A 24890-nucleotide genomic window follows, 5' to 3' on the forward strand; every position below is an offset into this window, starting at 1 on the left:
GCGGTACCTGATAGGGGAGACGGTGTGGATGCCATCAGCCTTGCTGTCCCATCATTCTCCATTTCCCATACCAGCTAACCGTGGCTAGCTGTCTCGCCAGTCTGTGCCCCTGGTCTCAAAAGAGGCCAGGAAAGAGATCACGATCACCGCTGAGACTGTCACCTCCCTGTGTATAGGGGGGAGCGTGTCGAGGCACATTCACCCACACGGTAAGTGAGGGCACACACTTCCCATGTTAAAACGGTGGGAATGTCAACCTTAACAACGTCCCCCTCCCTGTTGACAATGGCCACGGCCACCAACATCATCAGAGCCCTCTTCTCTCCCTTTCTTGCCTCTCGCAACCGTCCCCTGAGCGCAGGTCCATCAGTCTGGACGTGTGTTCCTGAAGGCCTATGACCACCCCACTCAGAAATCAAAGCCGACTTCACCCTGGACTCTGATCAGAAGGGGGCTGCAGAATCTCATAATACAAACCTACAGATACCCCTGTCGGCCTCTGCTTTTCAATGTTCAGTTAGACGGGATGATGTTTCCCACTAAAAAAAGAATGAGGGGCACCTGGGTAGCTCAGTCAGTTAAGTGACCAACTCTTGATTTTGGCTCAGGTCACAGTCCCAGGGTCATGGGACTGAACACTGAGCTGGGCTCTGTGTGAGGATGGAGGCTGCTTAGCAGACACATAGATCAAGGGAACAGAATAGAGAACCCAGAAATGGACTCACAGATGTATGGTCAACTCATCTGCAACAAAGCAGGAAAGAGTATCCAATGGAAAAAAGACAGTCTCTTTAGCAAATGGCCTGGGAAAACTGGACAGCAACTTGCAGAAGAATGAACCTGGACCACTTGATTACACCATCCACAAAAATAAATTCAAAATGGATAAAAGACCTAAACGTGAGACAGCAAACCATCAAAATCCTACACGACAAAATAGGCAGCAACCTCTTTGACCTCAGCCATAGCAACTTCATATTTGACATGTCTCCAGAGGCAAGGGAAATAAAAGCAAAAATGAACTATTGGGACCTCATCAAGAGAAAAAGCTTCTGCACAGCAAAGGAAACAATCAACAAACTAAAAGGCAGCCAATGGAATGGGAGAAGATATTTGCCAATGACATATCAGATAAAGGGTTAGTATCCAAAATCTATGAAGAACTTATCAAACTCAACACCCAAAAAACAAATAATCCAGTGAAGAAATGGGCAAAAGACATGAATAGACACTTTTCCAAAGAAGACATCTAGATGGCTAACAGACGCATGAAAAAATGTTCAACATCACTCAGCAACAGGAGAATACAAATCAAAACCACAATGAGATACCACCTCACGCCAGTCAGAATAGCTAAAACTAATAGATGTTGGCGAGGATGTGGAGAAAGACGAACCCTTTTGTTTTTTTTTTTTCTTTTAACTGGAGAACATTACTTTTATTCTTGAAGTTTCATACTAGGAAGTCAACACGTAATTTAATAATCCATTGTTCACAATTGATTTATAAAAAAACTTAATCCTTAAATTGTACATCAGTATCCTATGACTTCAAATTTCATCACTCTCCTTCAAATCTGAAGAAAATGATTAAGTTCCACAGACAGCACAGTCCCACTGACATAACAATTTGTCCAAGTCCTACACTCATGAGAATTAAGAATGGCCAGTATCAAACTGGCCTGAAACCTGATTGTGTTCCTGGCTCAGGATACCTGTAGTAAATTTGTAAATCCACACTAAGACACAAAAATAAACTAGGGAGTGTATGTCATATAAAAACTTTTCACAGTAGAGTAAAAATTAACATTAAAATGTTACCAAATTTCAACCATATCATGGTGTTTTATCCAATTAACTTTCAAAATGCCTGATTAACTGTGAATCAAATGCAAATAAGGTCATGTAGGATTTTTTTTTTTAAGTTTGCCCAGCATTTCAAAATGGTTATGGAATTAATATAACTTTTAAAATGTCAAAGTATGCTATACATATTGCACTTTTCTGCTAGGCTGGGCTAGTATCTTCCATGGCAAGATACTAAAACTACGAATAAAATACACTTTTAAATCAATAGGTACTTGATTAATTTCCCTGAAATTATCAATATCGTTACCAAAATCTTCCAGGATTTTGTAAGATTTGATTCCTTAAATACAGTTTTAAAGTTTAACTTAAGGAGGGAAAAAAACCCTCATATATTTGACTTTTTATGTCTTTTTTTTGGTCCTTCAATGACCAAAGAGAATTTTAGACAAATTATGCTTCATGTTTCCTGGCTTAATAAAAAGCTATAATTTCTATTATCCAAATTAAGAAAAATTATACTAATCAAAAGTTATTAATTTTGAAATGTCTATGTATGTCTGTCTGTAGGTCCCCTTAGAACCTTTCCAAACTTTTATAATCAAGAGATTTCAATCAATTATGTACTAGAATCAAATAAGGTAAGGTAAAACTTATTTTGCAAAAATAAAATCACTTCCCAATATGCTTGACAGAAACAAGCTATTCATTTTCATTTGTGTTCCATTGAAGACATAACTGAAATCTGTCCAATGGTTTATTTCCAACTGGTCCACTACGGAATTCTTCGGAATGTTTTAAGATTGGCTGTAGCTAGAGTTCTGACTTCCATTTGGACCCTACTCTCCTTCACTGTTTGGAGGAGGTTTTGGTTTCGGCATCTTACTAAGAATAGTTGCCATCTCTTTTCTCTCATCAAAATTCTTCCACTGCTCATACAGTTTCAAAATAACCCTGATTATTTCCAAAATCTTCTCCATATCCACAGAAAGTTCAGCAAACCACTGTCTGGCATCTTTCTGCTGTACAACACAGGCTACATGTAGACAAGCTAAAGCTATCATGAAAGGAGGATACAGTAGGCAAAGATCCGTTCTGTAGGTATCATTCACTATCCTCCATGCAAGGGGAAGCAACATGTCTTCTTGGCCCATGTCCTGCACATACTGGAGCAAAGGTCTATAAGGATGATACACTATCAAGCAACAATCCATTAGTTCTAAAAGATAGAATTCACATTCTAATATATGGTTCATCCTATAAGGGAATTCCTTTGGAAAGGCATATGAAAATCTAGTTTTTAATACAGAAGTAGCAGCAGAAATCAATCTTGTATTTGAGACTACTCCAAATTCCTCTACTTTGGATGCCAAAAACACACATGTAGGAGCCATTAATACAGGATCTATACTTTTCAGAGAATACCTGGCATAGAATCTCTTGAAATAGACTGTAGCAGTGGCAATAACTTGTTGTCTTAATTTAAGATGTTCACCTAATGCTTGAATAACATTTGTAAAAAATATTTGTAATTTCCAATACTCTTCTTCTGAGAGAAACTTTAAGTCCTTCTGGCGTTCCTTCAACAGATCTTGTTTATCCAAAATCCATTGCAAATAATGGGAGCTCTGCCAAAAGTTCCCTGCCATGGAACACAGCTTGCCCTGAAAAAAAAGCACCAGCCAGCGGAGCGGCCCGCGGAGCGACCATAGACCCAGCCCGCCCGGTAACTGCGCTCCTGGATCTCATGACGAACCCTTTTGTACCGTTGGTGTGAATGTAAACTGGTGCAGCCACTCTGGAAAACAGTATGGAGGTTCCTCAAAAAATTCAAAATAGAACTACCCTGTGACCCAATAATTGCACTACTAGGAATTTATCCAAAGGATACAAAAATGCTGATTTGCAGGGGCACAGGCACCCCAATGTTTACAGATGCACTATCAACAATAGCCAAATTACGGAAAGAGCCCAAATGTCCATCAATTGATGAATGGATAAAGAAGACATGGTATACATATTCAATGGAATATTACTCGGTGATGAAAAAGAATGAAATCTTGCCATTTGCAACAATGTGGGTGGAACTGAAGGATATTATGCTCAATGAAATAGGTCAGTCAGAGAAAGACTGATATCATATGATTTCACTCATACGTGGCATTTGAAAAACTCAACAGACGACCATAGGAGAAGGAAAGGAAAAATAAGATAAAAACAGAGAGGAAGGTAAACCACAAGAGACTCTTAAATACAGAGAACTGAGGGTTGATGGGGGTGGGCTGGGGTGAGGGAGAGAGGTTCAATGGGTGATGGGCGTTAAGGAAGGCACTTTTTGGGACGAGCACGGGTGTTGTGTGTAACAGATGGATCACTGGGTTCTACTCTTGAAGCCAAGACTACACTGTATGTTAGCTAACTTGAAAATAAATAAATAAATAAATAAATGAATAAATAAATAAATAAGAAAAAAGATTCTCCCTCTCTCTTTGCCCTTCTCCCCCACTTGTGCTCTTTCCCTCCTTCTAAAATTAAAAAAAAAAAAATGATCGTGAATCAGCTCAACAATTCTCACATCCGTTTGGGGCGGGGGGTTTACTGCTGCATCTACACAGCCACCTTAGCTTTCTCCAGCTGTACAAAAACACAGAAACACACACACACACCTACGACCATTTCTAAGAAATATATAAAGTAGGGGCGCCCCGGTGGCTCAGTCGGTTGGGCGTCCGACTTCGGCTCAGGTCATGATCTCGCGCTTCGTGGGTCCGAGCCCCGCGTCGGGCTCTATGCGGACGGCTCGGAGCCTGGAGCCTGCTTCGGAGTCTGTGTCTCCCTCTCTTTCTGCCCCTCCCCAGCTCGCACTCTGTCTCTCTCTCAAAAATAAACACTAAAAAAAATTTTTTTAAGAAATATATAAAGTAGCAGAATTCCTGAGTCTGTGACTCAGTCCTGCTCATGTGACTACTGCAACCTGGTTTTTCGAAAGATCACTGGCACAGGAATGAATGGATGCTTCTGCAATAATCATCACCTTATACAGTACCACCGACAAGGGGGCCCGGGAGTTCTCTGGTGTGTATTGGGGGTGGGACAGGGGGTACCGTGCTAGGCACTGTGGGATGTTTAGAGCAAACCTGGCCACTGCCCACTAGATATCATTAGCGCCCCCACCCCAGCTGTGACAACCAAAAACGTCTCTGGGTGGCTGGGATTGCCCCTAGTCGAGAATCACTATTTAAACTTTATTTATGTTGAGAGAGAGAAGCAGGGAGACAGAGAGAGAGAGAGAGAGAGCACATCCCAAGCAGATTCTCCACTGTCAGCGCAGAACGTGATGTGGGGCTTGATCCCGTGACCTTGAGACAGTGACCCGAGCCGAAATCAAGAGGTGTCAGACACTTAACCAATCGAGTCACCCAGGTGCCCTGAGAATCACTGTTTTAAAGTCAATGAAACTCACATTTTAATTCTTTCCTATCTTTCAGTCAAGAAAATCGCAAAAAACAGAAGTAACTTCCCTTAAGAAATAGGCTCACGGAGTTGCATCCCAGGAACGGGGTGGGGGGTGGAGGGGTGGGGAGGGAGCTTAGAAGGCCAGTGCTCGCTTCCAAGCTTACCTGGAAGGCCAGTAACCAGGGCAGTTCGTCAAATATTCATAAATCCCTGAGACACAGAGCGGACCTAGTGAAATGGGAATTAACTTTGCGGCCCCGTGACTCGGGCCCAGGGGTTCGGAAAGGCAAGGTGCCAGCGGGGGCCGCCTGACGGGAACGCAGACACACCAGACAGCAGGTCCTGGCTCCTTCCACTCCTTACCCGTGTGGCCTCTGACACGTTGCTCACTATTCTGATGCTCTAGTTTTCTCATATTTTACTTTGCAACAGAGCATAGTGCTTTCGATGAACGTGCCGAGATTATAAAGCCTGGTTTTTTTCCCTTAAAATGTATATAGGGCGATCCATACAGGATACACATTCACGTAAACAAAATACTTCTTAGAGCAAAAGCCTAAACTTTAAAATGTCATATTATTAAGTACTTGCTTTACATTTTCGGCCCCACCACAATTTACGTGATACGTAAATCTGAAGTTGTAATAGATGTTAGAATGAAAACAGAAATAATGGCGCTCGGGGCAAAAAATCCCCCTGACCCACGATAACTGCACCGCGCATAGTGGTCAGGAGACAAATGAATGTGGATTGTTCCTTTCTGTGCAACACTTAACACAACATGCTTCTACACAATTTCCCAAGAACACACGCAAAGCTCAGTGTGACGCTGGCAGCGTTGATGTGCGCACGTCCAATACTCAGTCTCCGTTTCCGCCTCCACCGTGCTCACTCAGTGGCAGGTCGAGTTAAGACCCTTATAGTCTCAGGTTTTCATCTAGAAACTGGAATAATAATTATACCCATCTTATAGTTTAAGGCCATCTGAAATAAGAATGCCTGTATGGGAGACAGTTGATGAATGGTAAATCCCTATGTCAAGGTTCATAATTATCCCATGAAGACTAATTTGTGATTCAAAACCTCAAGAAAAAGTAATGCAGATATTCTCATAGATTATAATAGGTGCAGCTGAAATTTGGTTCTTCTGTTTTTGTTTTTGTTTTCCCACATACCTGTTTCTTTCGGTCGGGGGAACTGTGTTGTTGACTTCCAACCACTGGGACTCATAAAATGAGGTTAGAAATTGTTTCCAGTTGACTCTAGCGGTGGTTTTAAGTCCAAATCTGGATTTAAAAAAGTAAAAATATTACTGTAAATATTTTTCCTATAATGTTTCATGGATTAGATGTTTAATATTGAAGAGTGCAGCAATGAATTTAGGTGAAGTTTCAAATCTAAGGCAAACAAACAAGATAATTTAGTAAAATAGTACTACCAATTGACTTTTAAAAAAGCAAGGAAAACCAAACTGACGCTACAGCTCCTTGTTCCTGTATTCCCTTAGCGGTAGGTAGCATACAGTTGAAGGAAGAAACAAAGGAATTTGATTCTCATGTTCATGACATAATTCTTTCAAAGTCACTATTTGGAGAGTTCAGTCACCGCGGGAGGCAGAGTAAAGGCCCGGGACGCATCCACTTCCTAATCCCCGGGATCTGTGAGTGTGGTCTCAGGTGGCAAAAAGGGACTGTGAGGATGTGATTAAGGCACAGGTGCAGAGATGGGAGGGTACCCAGGCTAACCAGGGATCCGGTGGGCCGATCTTATCAGGAGTTCTCCGTATCAGAGAGTTTCTCCGAGCTGTAGCCAGAAAAAGACGTGAGGACAGGAGAAGGGCCAAGGAGGTGACTGGAGACGCAGGAAGGGCCGCGTGCCCAGGAAGCAGGTGCCTCTAGGAGGCCGCAAAGGCGAGAAACGGACTCTGCATTTTTCCACTCGGCTTGTGCTGCTTTGTCACGGCAGCAACTGAAAACAAGTACAGACGCGAAATCACAGCGGGAACGAGTAACTGGAAAATTGTTGAAAAGGAAACTACCAAAGCCAGCGTGGCCCCGTGACTCGGGCCCAGGGGTTCGGAAAGGCAAGGTGCCAGCGGGGGCCGCCTGACGGGAACGCAGACACACCAGACAGCCGGTCCTGGCTCCTTCACTCCCTACCCGTGTGGCCTCCGACACGTTGCTCACTATTCTGATGCTCTAGTTTTCTCATCTATAAAATGAGCATAACGTCCTCCTCGGGGAGGGTTGCTCTAAGGATTAAAGCTACTAGATCGAAAAGCCCCTACTGCAGTATTGGATCACCAGCAGGTGTCCCATCACACACGCCACCCTACTGTCTATGTGACCCAGCCGCTAAGCATCACCCACGCTTCCATGACGGGGGGACGAAAAGAATTTGGGCTAAGATTCTTCAACGGCAGATACGAGATGCAAAAGTGGGGAACGCCACAAGACAGACTACCCTGTTTTGACGGCCAAAACTAGTGGCTGTAAGGAAACTGGCCTCGGGTGGATCAGACGCGGGCCACGCGAGAAAGTACCAGCGTGCATGTGTGCACACGCAAACACACACGGAGTTGTGTGGCCCTTCAGTTCAGGGTTATGCTCTTCCTTGCCCAAGGTCCCTTATATCTGCTGCTTCCTTTGACCAATGCCACACTCCTCATCATACGTCCCATTCTTAATTCTACTCCTCTTTCGAGCTCAACTTAATCATTACTTTCTCAGGGAAGCCTTCTGGGAGGTCCATAACCAGGGCTCTTTGCCCTGTTAGCCTGTCCCATAGCACTCTGCCTCCTTCCTTTATAGCGTTTATCATGAAGGATTAGTATTATTAGCATCTGTCACTAAGGATTAATATTATGAGCATTTGTCACTAAGAATTAGTATTATTAGCATTTAACACTTGCATAGCACCTGGGTCATGTTATGATTATAGCACCCAATGCTTGATAAATGCTATTAGGACCATATATGTTTTCATGAGAATGGGAGATACTGATGGATTGATTTTCATTGTGTATACATGACAACATCTAAGAAGGAGACTGCGACAGTGGTCTAATGCCTTGCTGTTCACATACAAAACAAAGTTTCGCCTTTCATTCTTGGCCTTCCTTCCTCACGTTGCCCACAACCTGGATAGAGTTTATTAATGCTATATATTTCCACCTTAGATTTCAGCAGGTTAGAAATTAATTTTCTATAATGGAAACACTGGGTCTACTGTTAAATGCAATCAGCTTCATACGCTATGTGTAGGAAATTACTTGCTCTTTGGGAAAAATATCACATTAGATATTTGGGGAAAATATCAGATTCACCCCATTCTCTATACTAAAATAAATTCAAAATAAGTGAAGAAGTGAAACGTAAAAGCAAGGACCACTAGCAAAGGAAAATCTAGGTCTATATTCAACTGGTATTTGAATAGGAATGGGTTTTTAAGTAACATTTAAGAAGGAAAACCACAAATTTCCCTATTCAATGCCATCAGCATAAAAAAGTTCCGTACGCCAGAAATATTGAAATAAAACTTAAGAGCCAAAAACCAGAGGCGCCTGGGTGGCTCAGTCAGTTGAGCATCTGACTCTAGATCTCAACTCAGTTCTTGATCTCAGGGTCATGAGTTCAAGCACCACAATGGACGCCCCCCACCCAAAAAAAGGCCAAAAAAAAAAAAACCAGACTTGTAAAGTTATGTAACATAAATATGCATAACAAATTGCAGATTTTCTTAAAACATAAAGAACTTATACAAATTAATATAAAAATACTAAAACCTGATTTCTTCTTCCAGTAATGGAGGAGTCCAATCCTACTGGACTAATCCTCCTACAGATAGTCACAACAAGCTCTGGGCATAATACCAAAAGCAGTTACCTAAAAGCACTACAGGGTGAACAGATGTCGGGACGGCAAAACCCAACTCCTGTTGGGACTCCGTGCTGAGAGGAGTCGAGCTGTGAAGAGGATGTTCAATGCTTTCAGCCTGGTGCTAGGTGCTGTAGCATGAGGGTTGCCAAGGGTACCAGTACCCCCCCCCCGAAAAAAAAAAAAAGTAGCCTTTATGGCCTGGAACACTAGAAGACCAAACCCAGGTGAGGCAAGACCCCTAGAGAGAAGGGGGAAATCCTGGAAGAAAAAGAGCCAGAGAGGGATTCCCCAAGCTCTGTCCTACCACATTTCTGACTGGCTCTGAATCTCACATGATCAGAACCTTCTCGTAATACTCAGCTAAACACCAAGATCTGAACTAAGATCAGAGCTGCCACCCAAGAAACAGAATATGAAGTTTGAGTCCAACCAAGACACCCACCTAGCGAAAACAAAAGAAACAATACTCATCGAAAAAATGATAACAAAACTTAGAGTCTTCATGATTTAATACTCAAAAAGTTGAGGACAGAATCTGCAATTATAGAACATATTAAAAAACCCAGATGGAAGTTTTTGGAACTTCCATGGAAGATGGAACATTCTAGGGAGAAAAGTCTGACATACACGCAATTGGAATCACAGGAGGAGAGGAGAGAAATAATGGGGCAGAAAAGAATATTTGGAGACGACAGGCCAAAATGTCCCCAAATTTGATTAAAGATATCCATTTACAGATTAAGATGCTGAACAAACACCAAGTAGAATACCATGAAAAAGGCCATGCCAAGGCACATGACGAAGTCCAATTCAAAGAGTAAATCCTGAATGCAACAAGAGAAACATTACTCATTACATTCAGGGGACATTTTAACAGATGGCTTTTCATCCAAAATCATGGAAGCTGAAGGAAGTGGAACGACATCCTGAAGGGCCAAGAGAGAAAAAGAACTCACCCAAGACTTTTTCATCTAAGAAAATATCCTTCAAAAATGAAGGGTACAAGAAGACATTTCTAAATAAAAGAAAGCTAAGGGAACCCGTCTTGAGCACACCGGTGCCTCGGTAAAGGAAGTTCTTCGGGCTGCTGGGAAATGATAGCAGATGGAGACCTCGACTCTTCAGAAAAGAATGAGAAAAGTGTCAGAAATGGTAAATATCGGAAAAAAATACAAAAGGCTATTTTTTTTGGCTTTTTATCTTCTAAATTTATTTCTAGTTCTTTAAAGCGAAACAGTAATAACATTGTTTTGTGGCATTTGTAATATGGATAAGTATAATTCATATAATACCCATGGTATAAAGGGCACGGTGGGGCAGGACAGCGACCTATATGCTCACGTGGGTTCTGCATTTTACGTGAAGTGATACAGCGTCAACTGGTTGCAGGCTAACGATGAGCAGGTAAATATGTATACTACAGTCCCCATGAAAAGTTATCTAAAAAAGCATAACTAAAAAGACTATAAGAAAATTAAAATGGAATTCCAAAAAATGTTCCAAATATCTGAGAAGAAGGAAGAAAAAGAGAAAACAAAAAACCAAAAAACAAAAAAGGGAGATCCAAATCCAAATATATCAACAATTACTTTAAATATTAACGGACTAAACAAACACTTCAATTGGATCTTCTTTATGACCCCAATGTATGCTGTCACAAAAAAGGGCACAATTAATATGAAGACACAGATAGGTTCACAAAAAAGGACATTACCTTAAACCACATGATCAAGGGCAACGTCAACAGTGCAAGTCATATTAATACTCTACACCCTAGAAACGATGGAATGAGAATGGTAATTTGCCCCTGTGGTCTTCCTTCCAAAAACGCATTACGCCAGTCCAATCAGCCAAATCCCAATTGAGGGACATTCTGTAAAATATCTGACCAATAATCCCCAAAACAGGCTAGGTTGTTAAAAAACAAGGAAAGTCTGAGCCACTGTCAGAACCAAGAGGAGCCTAAGGACACACGACTACTAAATGTAATGGCGGATGTATCCTACGTGATATCCTGGAACAGAAAAAGGATATTAGGGGAAAACTGAGGAGATATAAATAAAGTACAGACTAACTAGTTAACAATAATACATCAATATTCATCAATTGGGAAAAATCTACGATACTAATAGTGTAAGATGTTAATAACAGGGGAAGCTGAGTGTGGGACACATGAAAATTCTCTGCACTATCTCCACAATAGTTATATAAATGTAAAACTTCTGAAGTAAAAGGTTACGTTTAAAAAGGATAATGAGGGGCTATTATATATACCTTTATGTCAACCCATTTGACAATTAAGATGAAATGGAATGTGTTGAAAACACAAATTACCAAAAATGACCCAAGAAGAAATAGAAAATTTGAATAATTCTCTATTTAAAAATTTTTTTTATCTTAAAACAGTCCTAAAAATAAAAATTCAGGCCTATATGGCTTCTCAGGTGAATTATATCAAACATTTAAGGAAAATAAATAATGTTGGCCAGAAAGTAGAGAGGAAGGAAACATTTCTCAACAGATTTTCCCATGTTAACCTGATCCCAAACTAAGAGAAATATTTTACAAGCAAGGGCAACTTTAGACAAATCTCGCTCATGAAAAAAGATGCAAAAAATTTTTAACAAAATTTCAGCAAATAAAATTAAATATATAAAAAGGATACTATATATTATGACCAAGTGGGATTTCATCCCAGGATGTAAACTGGCTGAACTAAAAGTTGATCAATATAATTCACTATGTTAATAGAATAATGGAGGGAAATTACATAATATCAGAACAGATGCAGAAAATTGAATTGCAAAATTTGAATTTTGCAAAATTCAACACATATGATAAAAAAAGAAGCCATCAAAATAGGAACAGAAAGGAACTCCCTTAACCTAATAAAGGGCATCCGGAGGACACCCATGGCTAACATCACACTATGTTACAAGATGGAATGCTTTCTACCTAAGATCAGGTCAGAACAAGAGAAAGATGTCCAATTTTGCCATTTCGGCTCAGCATTGCACTTAATGTCCTACTTAGTAAAATAAAACAAGAAAAAGAAACAAAAGGCATACAGATTGCAAAGGAAGATGTAAGCTTGCTTTTATTTGTAGGCAACATGATTATATTCAGAAACACTAGAAAATCTACAATAAAAATATTTGAACTAATTAGCCAGTGAATTTAGTAAGGTCACAGTGTTCTAAGTAAATACCCAAAAATCACTGTATTTCTAATTACTGGCCATGAATAGTTGGAAAATGAAATTTTAAAAATTCATTTACGATTGAATAAAAAATACTTAGAAATAAACATCATATGTGTAATATTTGAGAATTATAAGCAACAAAACCTTGCCTAGGAAAATTAAACACCTAAACAAGTGGAAAGTTATACCATGTCCATGAAGTAGAAAACCGAATATAGTTAAAGTGGCAATTCTCCCCAATGTATTGGCAATTAAAATCCTAGCAGGTTTTTTTCCTTCGATATATTGACAAACTGCTTCTAAAACACAAAGACCCTAGAATAGTCATACAATTGTGAAAGAGAAGAACAAGTCTAGAGGACTTGCACAGTCTAATTTCAAGACTAAACTACTTAGCTACAGTAATCAAGACAGTGTGGCATTGATGTGAGAATAATCCTATAGATTAATGGAAGAGCCTAGAGTCCAGAAACCTACTTATACTTATATAGTCAATTGATTTCCAACAAAGGTGCAAAGTAATTCATCAGAGAAATAGTAGCCTTTTCAACAAAGACTGCTGGGACAACGGGATACCTGGATAGAAACAAAATGAACCTCCAACCTGACCTCACACCATACTCAAAAACCATCCAGAAATGGATCTCCCCTAAAAACTACCCATGACAAATTTTTAAATAGATAAAACAGGCTTTATCAAAATTAAAAACTTTTGTACTTCAAAATACAAAGAGACAAGCAAGCCACACTGAGAAAATATGTGAAAATAGCCGACAAAAAAACCTCAGATCTAGAATATATAAAGAACACTTGCAAATCAATAGGGAAATAAACAAACCAATAAAGCATGCAAAAGATTTGTACACATGCTTTTTAAAAGAATATATATGAATGGCTAATAATCACATGAAAATAGTCTCCACGTCATTAGTCATCAGGGAAATGCAAATTAAAAGCAGAATGAGGAGTGCCTGGGTGGCTCAGTCGGTTAAGCGTCTGACTTCGGCACAGGTCATGATCTCGTGGCTCACGAGTTCAAGCCCGTCGTCAGGCTCTGTGCTGACCGCTCAGAGCCTGGAGCCTGCTTCCGATTCTGTGTCTCCCCTCTCTCTCTGCCCCTCCCCCACCCATGCTCTGTCTCTCTCTCTCTCTCAAAAATAAACATTAAGAAAAAATTTTCAGTCAGAATGAAATACCTTTACACAACACCAAAATGGGTAAAAGACAGACTGGCAATACTAAGCATTGATGAGGATGTCGAGCTCCTGGAGTTCTTACGTGTCACTCACGGAATTACAAAATGGTAGTTACTTTGGAAAAGGGTTTGACAGTGTCTTATAAATTCAAACATACACTCACACAACCCAGCAATTTTACTAGGAGGCATTTACCCAAGAGAAATGAAAACATGTATCCACACAAAGAATTGTATGTAAATGTTCACAGAAGTATCTTGCATAATGACCCCAAACTGAAAACAACCCAAACGTCTGTTAACTGTTGAGAGGATTAACAAATTGTGGTAAACAAACACTGAGTCGGTCAAGCATCTGACTTTTGAGTTTGGTTCAGGTCACGATCTCACAGTTTGTGAGATGGAGCCCTGAGTTGGGCTCTGCACTGACAGCATGCAGCCTGGTTGGGGTTCTCTCTCTCCCTCTCTCTCTGCCCCTTCCCTGCTCTCTGTCTCTCTCTTAAAATAAATAAAAACATTAAAAAAGAAATCCAGAGGGAGAGCTGCCTAAGGCAAAAAAAAAAAAAAAAAAAAAAAGAGCCACTGGGACATTTTTTAAAAATGTTTATTTTTGAGAGAGAGAGAGAGAGAGAGAGAGAGAGAGAGAGAGAGAGAGAGCAGGGGAGGGGCAGAGAGAGAGGGAGACACAGAATTGGAAGCAGGCTCCAGGCCCAACGTGAGGCTCAAACTCACGAGCCGTGAGATCATGACCTGAGCCAAAGTCAGACGCTTCACCGACTGAGCCACTCAGGTGCCCCGGGACATTTTTAAGAGTGAAAAAACTTGGCTATATCTTTGTGACTTTGGATAATGGTTGCTCATGTGATTTCTGGCAAAATGTGTGCTGATTTATTGAAAATTGTTTCATTCATGTGTTTATTCATGTTGATTATAAAACGTGCACAGTCTCAAACTGGAAAACAGGGGAAACCATGAAGAAAAAAATAATTTACTCATAATTATAACAGCCAGAGATAACCGCTACTGATATTTTAGTATATTTCCTTCCAGAATTTCTTTGTGTGCACAGGCACACATACTCCATGCATACTTAACATCATTGAGATCATATGAGGTATCAGTTACGGTCTGTTTTCTCACAATATTTATCAGGAGCATTTTTTATGTCATTAAAAAACCTTTGAAATTAACTTTTAATGGCTGCCACGTGTTTGTTAACTCTTGAGTCAAAAGTGTGGACGTGTCTAAGGTTTTCACTACATATTGCTCAAATGTACTTCATAAAGGTGTTAATTTATTCTTTTTTAAAAAATTTTTTAAAATTTAGTTTTGAAGGAGAGAGAGAGAGACAGAGCATGGGTGGGAGAGGGGCAGAGAGAGAGGGAGACACAGAATCGGAAGCAGGCTCCAGGCTCCGAGCTGTCAGCACAGAGCCCGACGTGGGGCTCGAACCCACAAACCGTGAGATCATGGCCTGAGCCGAAGCCGGACCCTCAACCGACTGAGCCACCCAGGAGCCCCGGTGTTAATTTATTCTTATGAGGGAGGGTCCGTGAGAGGCTTTTTGCCACATTTCCCACCGCCACTTCCAGATCCTTGCCAATCTGATAGGCGAAGGCACAGGTCCTCGCTGCTGTTTTGATTTGCGTGTCCTTTGCTGTTGCACTCACACGTTTTTCATGTTTAAAAGTTTTATGTACTTTCTCTGTGAGTGATTCATTCGTGTCCTTTGACGATCTTCTGTGTTTTAAAAATGTTTTCTTTTACCCCAGTATAAGTTGCATAAAATAAAATTCATTCCTAAGTGTATAGTTTCATGAGTTTTGGCAGTTGTATATATTTATCTAACCACTGCCGCAGCCAGTATTAAGGAATACCTCCACGACCCTAAAATTCTACTCTTGGCCTTTGGAACCAGCCCCTCCCCTGACCTCAGCTCCGGCAACCAGTGATCGCTCTCTGTCACGGTCACTCTGGTTTTGGCTTTTCTAGGAGTTCCCGTAAATGGAATAATCATACAGCGTGTACTCTTTTGTGCTTGACTACTTCCTTCATTTACCATGTTTTTAAGATTCATCTGTGTTGTTGTAGATCCCAAGGTTTCTAATTGTTATTGCTGGGTTAAGCAATAACAATTAACCAACTGAGCCACCCAGGCGTCCCTAGTATTAAACTCTTCATTGCTGTCCCCTAACCTGTTCTCCTTCCTCCCGTCTTCAAGTATATTAAGTTCCCATTCCATGCCGGCCTCTGTCGGCCTGGGATGCTCTTCGTCCCACAGCAAGTACAATGTGACTGGCATGCTCTGAATGTGTGTGACACAGCAGACTTCCTTTCTTTGTGCCTGATGCTTTCATAAAGGACCCACCTTAAATGCCATCTCCCCCAGAAGTCTTCCCTGATGCCTCGTCTGGGGTAGGTCTGCCCCCATGCATCGCGATTTATCATTGGTTTGTTTATTTCTGATGCAACAATACGTGTTGGTACGAAAAAGCACTTTCAGTGACTTGTGTATCCTCTTTCCCAAGCCCACCAACACTGCATTGCTAAGGATCCTCTGAAGGGAGATTATGGGCGCCCCACCAGAGGCCACAGAGAGGACAACAACTACAGGGTCAAGATTTAGAGGTCACTGAAGAGAAAGGGACCACACAGTAAACCAGCCAAGGTAATCAAACTCCACCAGAAAGCCAAAGAAACTCTGGAGGAGGGAGGGAAGCTGATGGACCAAGCAAACTACGTGAGATACAGGCTCGAACTGTCTTGTGGATGAAAGGAGATCATAGCCAGGGCCTTGCCAAGTCCCAATCCACACTGCTGCTGCCAGTGTCCTGGACAAATGCCCCCCCCCCACCTCCCGGCTCACCTGCCAGAAGTACTCACTCTCCCCTCTGTTCCCACAACGATCGGTTCATCTCACCAACTCAGTGTGAGTTGTGCGCGCGCACACACCTTGCCAGGGTACGGGAACGTTCTAACATTAGCTGTAACCTGCCCCTTTCTCTCTTCAAAGACAAGGCCATGCAAGTAACTGAAGGCGGTGTTAGCTCAGGGACAACCGCTGTACTTTGCCAGAAAACAAAGTCACTTGCATATTTTAACTTTATTAGTAGTCAGTAACACATCACTCGCAACACATTCCACACTGCACAGCCTATCGCCCCATTCCAGTGTGCCATCATACCGAAAATCAGAACCACGGGTCTAGGAGAGGGGAATGGGGGCCTGAGACGGACAGGCCTGAGTGGCAGTGGAGCACAGAGATGGCCCATGCACAGTGCCACTGTGACCACCTAGGGCGGCATTATTCGGCAAACAAGGCAAGTGTAGGAAGTCCCACATATTCCTCTCACGGATATTCATGACGTTAAGTGAAACACACTCACAGCTAGGAGATGTCCTATTGTTGGGAGCTGGGAAACTTTCTTCTGGAGCTACACCTGGGGAGTGCTTACCACAGGAAGTCATGGCATCATTCGGGTGTTTCAGGGCACAAGGATTTCTGGCACTAGCTTAATGAACACAAGGTCCTTGGGAAAGACTAAGGTGCTGCCTGATATATACAGAATGCACAGAAAATTCCAGGTCTGATGGGCAGAAGCCTGAATTGAGTCATGAAAGTGGGAATTCATGACCTCTTCCCCAGGTCACGGACCAAAACCAATTCACGGATACAGAGCCCCTTAACTAAGGGGCCATCTGGATACCTTTGAGGAGCAACCCTGCAATACAGCCATACACATATACTGAGAATTTTCCTTTAAACCTTGCCCAGAGGGTCCAGAGAATCTTCCTTCAAATCCTGCCCGGAAGATCCTTCAGCCAATTACCACAATGGCTACGCATTAAGGGAAAGAAAATACCTAGACCACTCAGGGTTATTACATAGTGGCTCTGAACTAATGATAATTCACGGAGAACCAAAGTGCCAACATGGTCTGCTGGGTCAGACTGGAGGCTGTGGAGGATAGAGGAAGCCCAAGTCCATGTCCTAGTGGGTCCAGTAAGGTGACAGACCCCCCTGTGGTTACTTCTCTAGACTCAGAATAGATAACAGAAATAAATATTCTTGGTCACTGCAAATCCTCACATCTGTTCTTTGATCCATGAAATAAGGGGCTATGATGGACCAAGTAGAAGATCCAACTCTTCAGCAGAGTTTAAAAAGTATACAACTTCCCTGGGGTGCATCAAAGAGTAAAAGACAGGGCAAGGGGTTGATTTCTACCATATGCCATCCAAATCACTGTGTCCCAATGCAAAAACTACTTGGATATTTGAAAATGATTATGGATGATTGCAAATTTAATCAAGTGATGATGCCAATCACACATGCAAATCAACACAGCCCCTGGCAGCTGGTATGGAGCTATGGACGTATCAAATGCTAATTTTTCAATTCCCTTTTCAACAGTTTTCCTTTATATGGCAGGGAGATCACTATACCTTCAACCTTGTCTCAGGACTACGTCAACTCACCTGCTTCCTGCCATAATATAATGTGAAGGAACTCTGAGCAAGGCTTGCCCAGAGGGTCCTATAGATATTTACCAAGTCTCTGTATTGTTATGATGTGCAATAGACACCACACTGGCCCACTGCATGATGATATCTTATTAACTGCACCTACTAAGAAGGAAATAACAAATATCCCAGAGGCCTCAGAAAGGGGGAGAAGATAAACCCCAAGAAACTTTAAGGGTCTGCCATTCTAGTAACATTTTTAGGGATCCAGATGTCTGAGGCATGTTGGAATAGTCCCTCTAAAGTGAAAGACCATTTATAGCAGCACTCTCAACAATACCCGAATTATGTAAAGAGCCTAAATGTCCATCAACTGATGAATGGATAAAGAAATTGTGGTTTATATACACAATGGAATACTACGTGGCAATGAGAAAGAATGAAATATGGCCTTTTGTAGCAACGTGGATGGAACTGGAGAGTGTGATGCTAAGTGAAATAAGCCATACAGAGAAAGACAGATACCATATGGTTTCACTCTTATGTGGATCCTGAGAAACTCAGAAGACCACGGGGTAGGGGAAGAAAAAAAAAAAAGGTTAGAGTGGGAGAGAGCCAAAGCATAAGAGACTCTTAAAAACTGAGAACAAGCTGAGGGTTGATGGGGGGTGGGTGATGGGTATTGAGGAGGGCACCTGTTGGGATGAGCACTGGGTGTTGTATGGAAACCAATTTGACAATAAATTTCATATTAAAAAAATTAAAAAATAAAAAAAAATAAAGTGAAAGACCAGTTGATAAGTCTCTTACCACCCATCACACAAAAAAGACTCATATGCTTGAAGGGTGTCTCTGGATTTCGGAGACAATTTTGTCCTGCTATTCTGATCTGTTCTGCTGTTCTTGGGCAACCCAGCAGTTCTGAGTGGGGCGTCGCGTAAGAAAAAGCGATTGCAGAAGGCCCAGGCTGTAGTATAAATTGTTGACTCATCAAAGAAAAGCAGCACAGCTTGTAAAGGTATTTATGGCCCACGTAAGTGCCCCACTGGGAGGCACCCACATGGATTATTAGGAGGAAAGTTGACCTGTTCCTGCAGGTGACAGTCAGTCGCTTTGCCCAGGCAACTGGTGCTTGTTCATGGACTTCCATACAAATGTGCTCATGGAGACAGGAATAGGGGCTGTGCCTTGGTCTGAAAATATGGACTTCTCATCATAAAGCTGAGTTGGCTACTGCCCAGCTAAGTACTCAGCCTGCCAACAACAGCAGAGGCCAGCGCTGAACCTCATATGGTCCCTTTCTCCAGGTGGGCTTTCCAGTCACCTGGCAAAGATTACATTGGGCCCCTTCATCGTGGAGGGAGCAGTGATTTGTCTCCATACATATCCTAGATACAAATTTGCCTTCCCTGCCTGAAATGCTTTTTCCATTACCATCATCCACGGACCTCCAGAATGTTTGATCCATCACCGTGATGTCCCATGCATCAGAGTAACGAAGGGACTCATTTGATGGTGGTGACGGGATGGCAATAACCTCAGCTCCACAGAACACACTTGTCTTGTCACATAACCCATCGCCAGAACAGACTTGATAGAACGGTTGGTACCTTGCTGGTGATTCAACTACAGAGTCAGCTGAGAGGAAATCCCTAGGGGTTAGGGTGCTTTTTCTATAGACCACATTCCGTGCAGTAAGCCAGCTGAGGCAGCCCAATAAAGAGATGGCCACCAAGGACTGAGATCCTGTGAAATGAAGGTTGGGGACCCCAGCAGGTGGACAGCGCTGTCCAGCAAAGATGTTGGCAGAGAAAGTAGGGGGGACAGAGAATGGATGATGGAAGGAGGACACTATAATTATCAACTCAGATCTCATGACCAGGTACAGTAATGTGAGTTTAGAGACTCTTTTATATGTTGTTTGTGTTTTCCTATTTCCCTCACTTCCTTATGTGAGGGACTAACTAACACTAACAGTAGCTAACATTTTAGATTCCAGGTAGGAAGCGGGACCTTGAGTAGCTCCTGCTTTGGAGATACAAGGTTTTCATCCCTACAGAGGACAAGGTGTGTTTTGTTTTGTTTTGTTTTGTTATCCCTGAAAGTCTGCTGAGGCTCAGAACGGTAGTTGGTACTGGATATTCTTCCTCTGACCATCCCCACCCTTCTCAGCTCCCTTGCCCTAAAACCTCCCTTGGGTTGCCCCCTGGAGTCACACCCTCCTCTCCTCCAGTCCTGGCAACCACTGATCTCTCTTCTGTTCCTATTGTTTTGCCTTTTCCAGAATGTCCCACAGGCGGAAGGGATCCTAGACGTGTGGGTCAAAGAGGTTGGGCGGTAACTGAAAATATACCACTGGGTATTGTTTCACTTGATCTTAGCCAAAAGGCCGAGAAGCGATACTGGGTGTTGCTTCTACATTTAATGTGATTTGGGCTAAATGGCTTATTGTGTCTGCTTCTATGGCTTCCGTCAGGCCAGTAATGTTACCAGAGTGAATGGGAAAATTCTCACCAGGAGATGTTTCTGAGCGAGAACCTGCTCGCATGTTGGATGGAGGAAGCATCTGGTGAATAGGCAAGTTATAGCAAGTCAGCCCGTTTATTCCACCCTCTCGGCTCTCCCTCAAACCTCACTCTTCATATTTAAACACCTTTTACCAGCTGTGTCTTATATAAAAGCCTAGGTGACATTGAAAACACAGCATGTTAGCAATAAAGGTCAAGTGAGCTGTTCAATTAAAGCCTACCATTACGTTAAAAAAAATATATATATATATATACACACACACACACATATACATGTATATGTATATGTATATGTATATGTATATGTATATGTATATGTATATATACACACATATATATGTATATATATGTATAAGGAAAACAGATTTTTTAAATCTCTAAAATATTATTTGGATCAAGATTTTATGTCTTATTACCAAGATGTTAGAGGTTTTAATTTAGGCCCTAGATCTTGAGTATTTTTTTTTTTTAATTTTTTTTTTTTTCAATGTTTATTTATTTTTGGGACAGAGAGAGACAGAGCATGAACAGGGGAGGGGCAGAGAGAGAGGGAGACACAGAATCGGAAACAGGCTCCAGGCTCTGAGCCATCAGCCCAGAGCCTGATGCGGGGCTCGAACTCACGGACCGCGAGATCGTGACCTGGCTGAAGTCGGACGCTTAACCGACCGCGCCACCCAGGCGCCCCAGATCTTGAGTATTTTTTTAAAAAAACAACAAATTCAAAAAGATGACTTTTTCCCCCTATACTATCCATTCTTGAATTGGATAGTAAGAATAATTTTTCAAACTATTTTAGTATGAGGGTTTAGATTTTATTTTACTTCCTGCCTTATTCTTTACTGTGTTGTTTGCCTTTTTTTTTTTTTAAAGGACATATTTAAAAATTTTATTTAGCCAATTAAAATGCACTGAAATGGACTTTTTCCTTTGGTGTATATACTTTTAGGGGTTTTAACATGTTCGGATTCACACAACCACCGCCGCACCCAGGATGCAGAAAGGCCCCACCACCCCAAAACCTCCTCATGCTGCCCTTCTGGAGCCAGGCCTCCCCCTCCTTGAGTCCTGGAAACCACTGACCCCTTCTCCAATCCTCTTGTCCCACCTTTTCCACAATGTCACCTAGACAGGATCCTAGAGTAGCAACCTTCGAGACCAACTCCCTTCGAATGTCTCTGAGATTCATCCACTCCCTCCTATTGCTGAGAAATACGCCAGCGTATAGATGAACCGGATTGCCTACCCAATCACCTGCTCAGGGACATCTGGGCTGGTTCCAATTTGGGGCAATGAGGAATAGAGCTGCTGTGAACACTTGTGTACCGATTTTTTAGTAAACTTCTCACTCGTTTTTTAGATACGAAAGCCATACAGAATTGGCCCAACACAATCATGGACTTGTCGTGGTAAGTAAACAATGTCACTCACTGCAGGTCCCCAGTCCCACCTCTAAAGCCGGTTTTGTGAGGGCCAATGCTTTCATGGTAGAATCCTGCAGATTCTCTCTTTCTAGGAGGTGACATAATGACGAAATTCAAGAAATAACTGTGACAGTGCAGGGAACCCAATGTCCTTTCTAAAGGTAAAACAGAAAATAAAAGGGCAGTTGGATGGGTCAGTGTAGACCGAGCACTGGATAGAAACGTCCACATACAAGAGAAAGCTAGACTGATAGAACACACTAGAAGGACACGTTAAACCAAATTGTGGAAAGAATCAAATGCCTGACAAAGCAGACATTAGAAACAATGGGGAGGGGCGCCTGGGTGGCGCAGTTGGTTAAGCGTCCGACTTCAGCTCAGGTCACGATCTCGCGGTCCGTGAGTTCGAGCCCCGCGTCAGGCTCTGGGCTGATGGCTCAGAGCCTGGAGCCTGTTTCCGATTCTGTGTCTCCCTCTCTCTCTGCCCCTCCCCCATTCATGCTCTGTCTCTCTCTGTCCCAAAAATAAATAAACGTTGAAAAAAAAATTAAAAAAAAAAAAAAAGAAACAATGGGGAAAGAATTATTTCACAAGTGGTGGTGGTAAAATAGATTATCTATTTGGGAAAAAAAATTTAATTTGGATACCCACCTTATGTCAAGATGGATTAAAGTATTTTGTTTTCAAAGAATAAAAAAAAAAAAAACAAGCAGAGTAGAAAGCGTTTTTCTCAAGGCTGAGTAAGAATGATGAATTCATAGATTAAGCAACAGAAGACATCCCCAAAGAAGATTAATGTATTTGATTACATTAAAATGTAAACTTCTAAACAATGAGGTATCACATAAATGAAAAAGGGAAGCGGCAAGCTGGGAAAAATATCTACAAGAAAATATTCTGCTTATGACAGAAAAGGGTTCTCTCTTAATAATTAATTAATTATAAAACATTGTTAAACAAAAAGGTGATAAAATTGACTTAAAAAACCATCAGTGGGGGCATTAACCAATCAGGACATGAGGAGAATTCACGTCAGGGGAGAAACAATCAGCACACAGGCTCGTGGAAATGTCCAAGCTCAATATCGCTCCAAGAAATATAAATTAAAACGATAATGAGGCACCATTTTATACCTCTTAAGCTATCAATATTTTAAAACAATGTTAATATTCAGTGCTTGAAAGAGTAGGAAACTAGAACATCCACACGATGTTGACAATATAAATCATGACTATCTTTTCAGAGAGCAATTTGGCAATCCTTATAAAAATGCACCAAAGTATTCACACTCTAGCCTTGAATCTGACTCAAAGCCTGTCCTCGACCCCCTCAGCAATGATCCTGACCCCAGTCCCCTCCCAGGCCCTTGCCTTCCCTCTACCTCACCTCTCGCTCCCTCTTGCCAACTCCTGCCAGGCCCCAGAACATCGTCCATGGGTTAGCCCTTCCCAGGGCTCTCCTCCTGACGTCTCAGGTCTTTGTTTAAACTTCACCTTTGCAGAGAGGCCTTTCCAGAGCCGTCCCAGAGGGTCCAAGGTTCTCCCCATCACTCTCAGCACAGCCCTGTCACCCTGCGCCCTTCCTTCCACTACTGGTATGTCTCCGCATGTTGTCTCACCCGCCAGCAAGTAACATTCTTTGAGGGCAGGGGTCATAGCCTCCTCTCCATTGGGCCCCCAGTGAGCACAGTGCCAGGTTACACAGTACAGGCTCCAGAACGATCTGTGGGCTGGCTGAGCAAATGAACAAACAAACATATGCAAAACTAAAAAGAGACTAAAGACTCAAATGCAGTGTAATGGTTAAAAACATGTTGGTATATAAAGTTAAAGAGCCCTAACAAGGGATCGTGACCCCATCAAACCAGTCCCTGTGACGTGCTGTTTGATTCCTCTGGATGGAATGTCTTTCTCCGGCCACCCGTGTGGGAAACTCCTCTTCACCTCTCAAAGCTCCCATTCAGTTCTGTTGACTCTCTGGAGACTTTTCTAACTTCCCAGCCAGCATGAACACATTAAGGTAAGATTTCTGGCAACACAGTGGATCTCTCCCCAAGCCTCCTGGTCTCATCACAGAAATATATCAACAAACACATCAAAAATTTCAATGACTACTGGAATAAATACATCAACAAGATCATTTTAAAACATACGGCGGAAGTTGAAAACAAGAAGGGGAAATGCACAGGTGCTAGAGGCATGGAGGGAATGGACTTTGGTGCAGTGGGAATGTGAGTTATGGCCACGAGAGCCCAGGGAGTGCATCAGACCCGGACAGGGCAGGCTGTGCTACAGGAAGCCCTGGGATCTCATGCTGGCACTAAGAGGCTGGGGTTTAATGCTCATTTGGGCATAGGAGACCTGGACTGTGCAAGACCAGGAGGAGATCTGGCATGGCAGAGAGTCAGTGAACCAAAATAGATTCTAGGAAAAGAGTCAGAATGGCGCCCAGACAAAGACATGGGAAGTGCCAAAGCGTCTAGGAGACGAGGAAAAAAATAGAAGGAGGAGGTTCAACAAATATTTAATGAGACTTCTAGAAGAAAAGACCGGTGAGAAAGGGGTAGAGACAATCCTCAAAGAACAACAGCCGCGAATGTTCTAGAATTCGTGAAAAATACTCATCCTCACCATGAGACAGCATGTGGCTGGGAAGGTTAAATAAATAGACATCGCTAGCAAGACACATCATGGGGAAACCGTAAAGCAACAAAAATAGAAAATCTTGAAGGCAACCAGAAAAAAGAAAAAACAGATCACTTAGAAAGTACTGGTAATTAGACAGCAGACTCTCAACAACAACACTAGAGGCCAGACGACCGGGAAGAATGTCTCTGAAGTGCTACAAGAAAATAGCTCTCAGACAAGGATTGTATTCCCTGCAAAATCTTCATTAAAGAGTAAGTAGAAAATAGACATTTTTGAAAACAAGACTGAAC

The 24890-nt window shown here is 42.1% G+C and overlaps 2 protein-coding genes across 8 annotated transcripts in view; both read right to left on the bottom strand.

Moving 5' to 3' along the window:
* EFCAB6 (EF-hand calcium binding domain 6) overlaps positions 1-24890 on the bottom strand; it is a 251139-nt gene that overhangs the window by 130008 nt on the left and 96241 nt on the right. For all 7 annotated transcript variants that reach the window (XM_047868126.1, XM_047868128.1, XM_047868127.1 and 4 more), the window contains one exon: positions 6437-6547. In XM_047868126.1, coding sequence (XP_047724082.1) covers positions 6437-6547 — 111 coding nt within the window. The remainder of the gene's footprint in view (positions 1-6436; positions 6548-24890) is intronic.
* LOC125171061 (cyclin-C-like) lies at positions 1482-3525 on the bottom strand. The gene has a single exon (XM_047868133.1). The coding sequence runs from the start codon at positions 3452-3454 to the stop codon at positions 2645-2647; it is 810 nt and encodes a 269-aa protein (XP_047724089.1). The 5' UTR covers positions 3455-3525; the 3' UTR covers positions 1482-2644.

Source organism: Prionailurus viverrinus, chromosome B4, assembly GCF_022837055.1.
Source record: "Prionailurus viverrinus isolate Anna chromosome B4, UM_Priviv_1.0, whole genome shotgun sequence".
NCBI classification, from domain to species: Eukaryota; Metazoa; Chordata; class Mammalia; order Carnivora; family Felidae; genus Prionailurus; species Prionailurus viverrinus.

Bases quoted from the DNA above. Each gene is read 5' to 3' on its own strand.
- LOC125171061 (XM_047868133.1), bottom strand. From the start codon at position 3,454: ATGGCAGGGAACTTTTGGCAGAGCTCCCATTATTTGCAATGGATTTTG.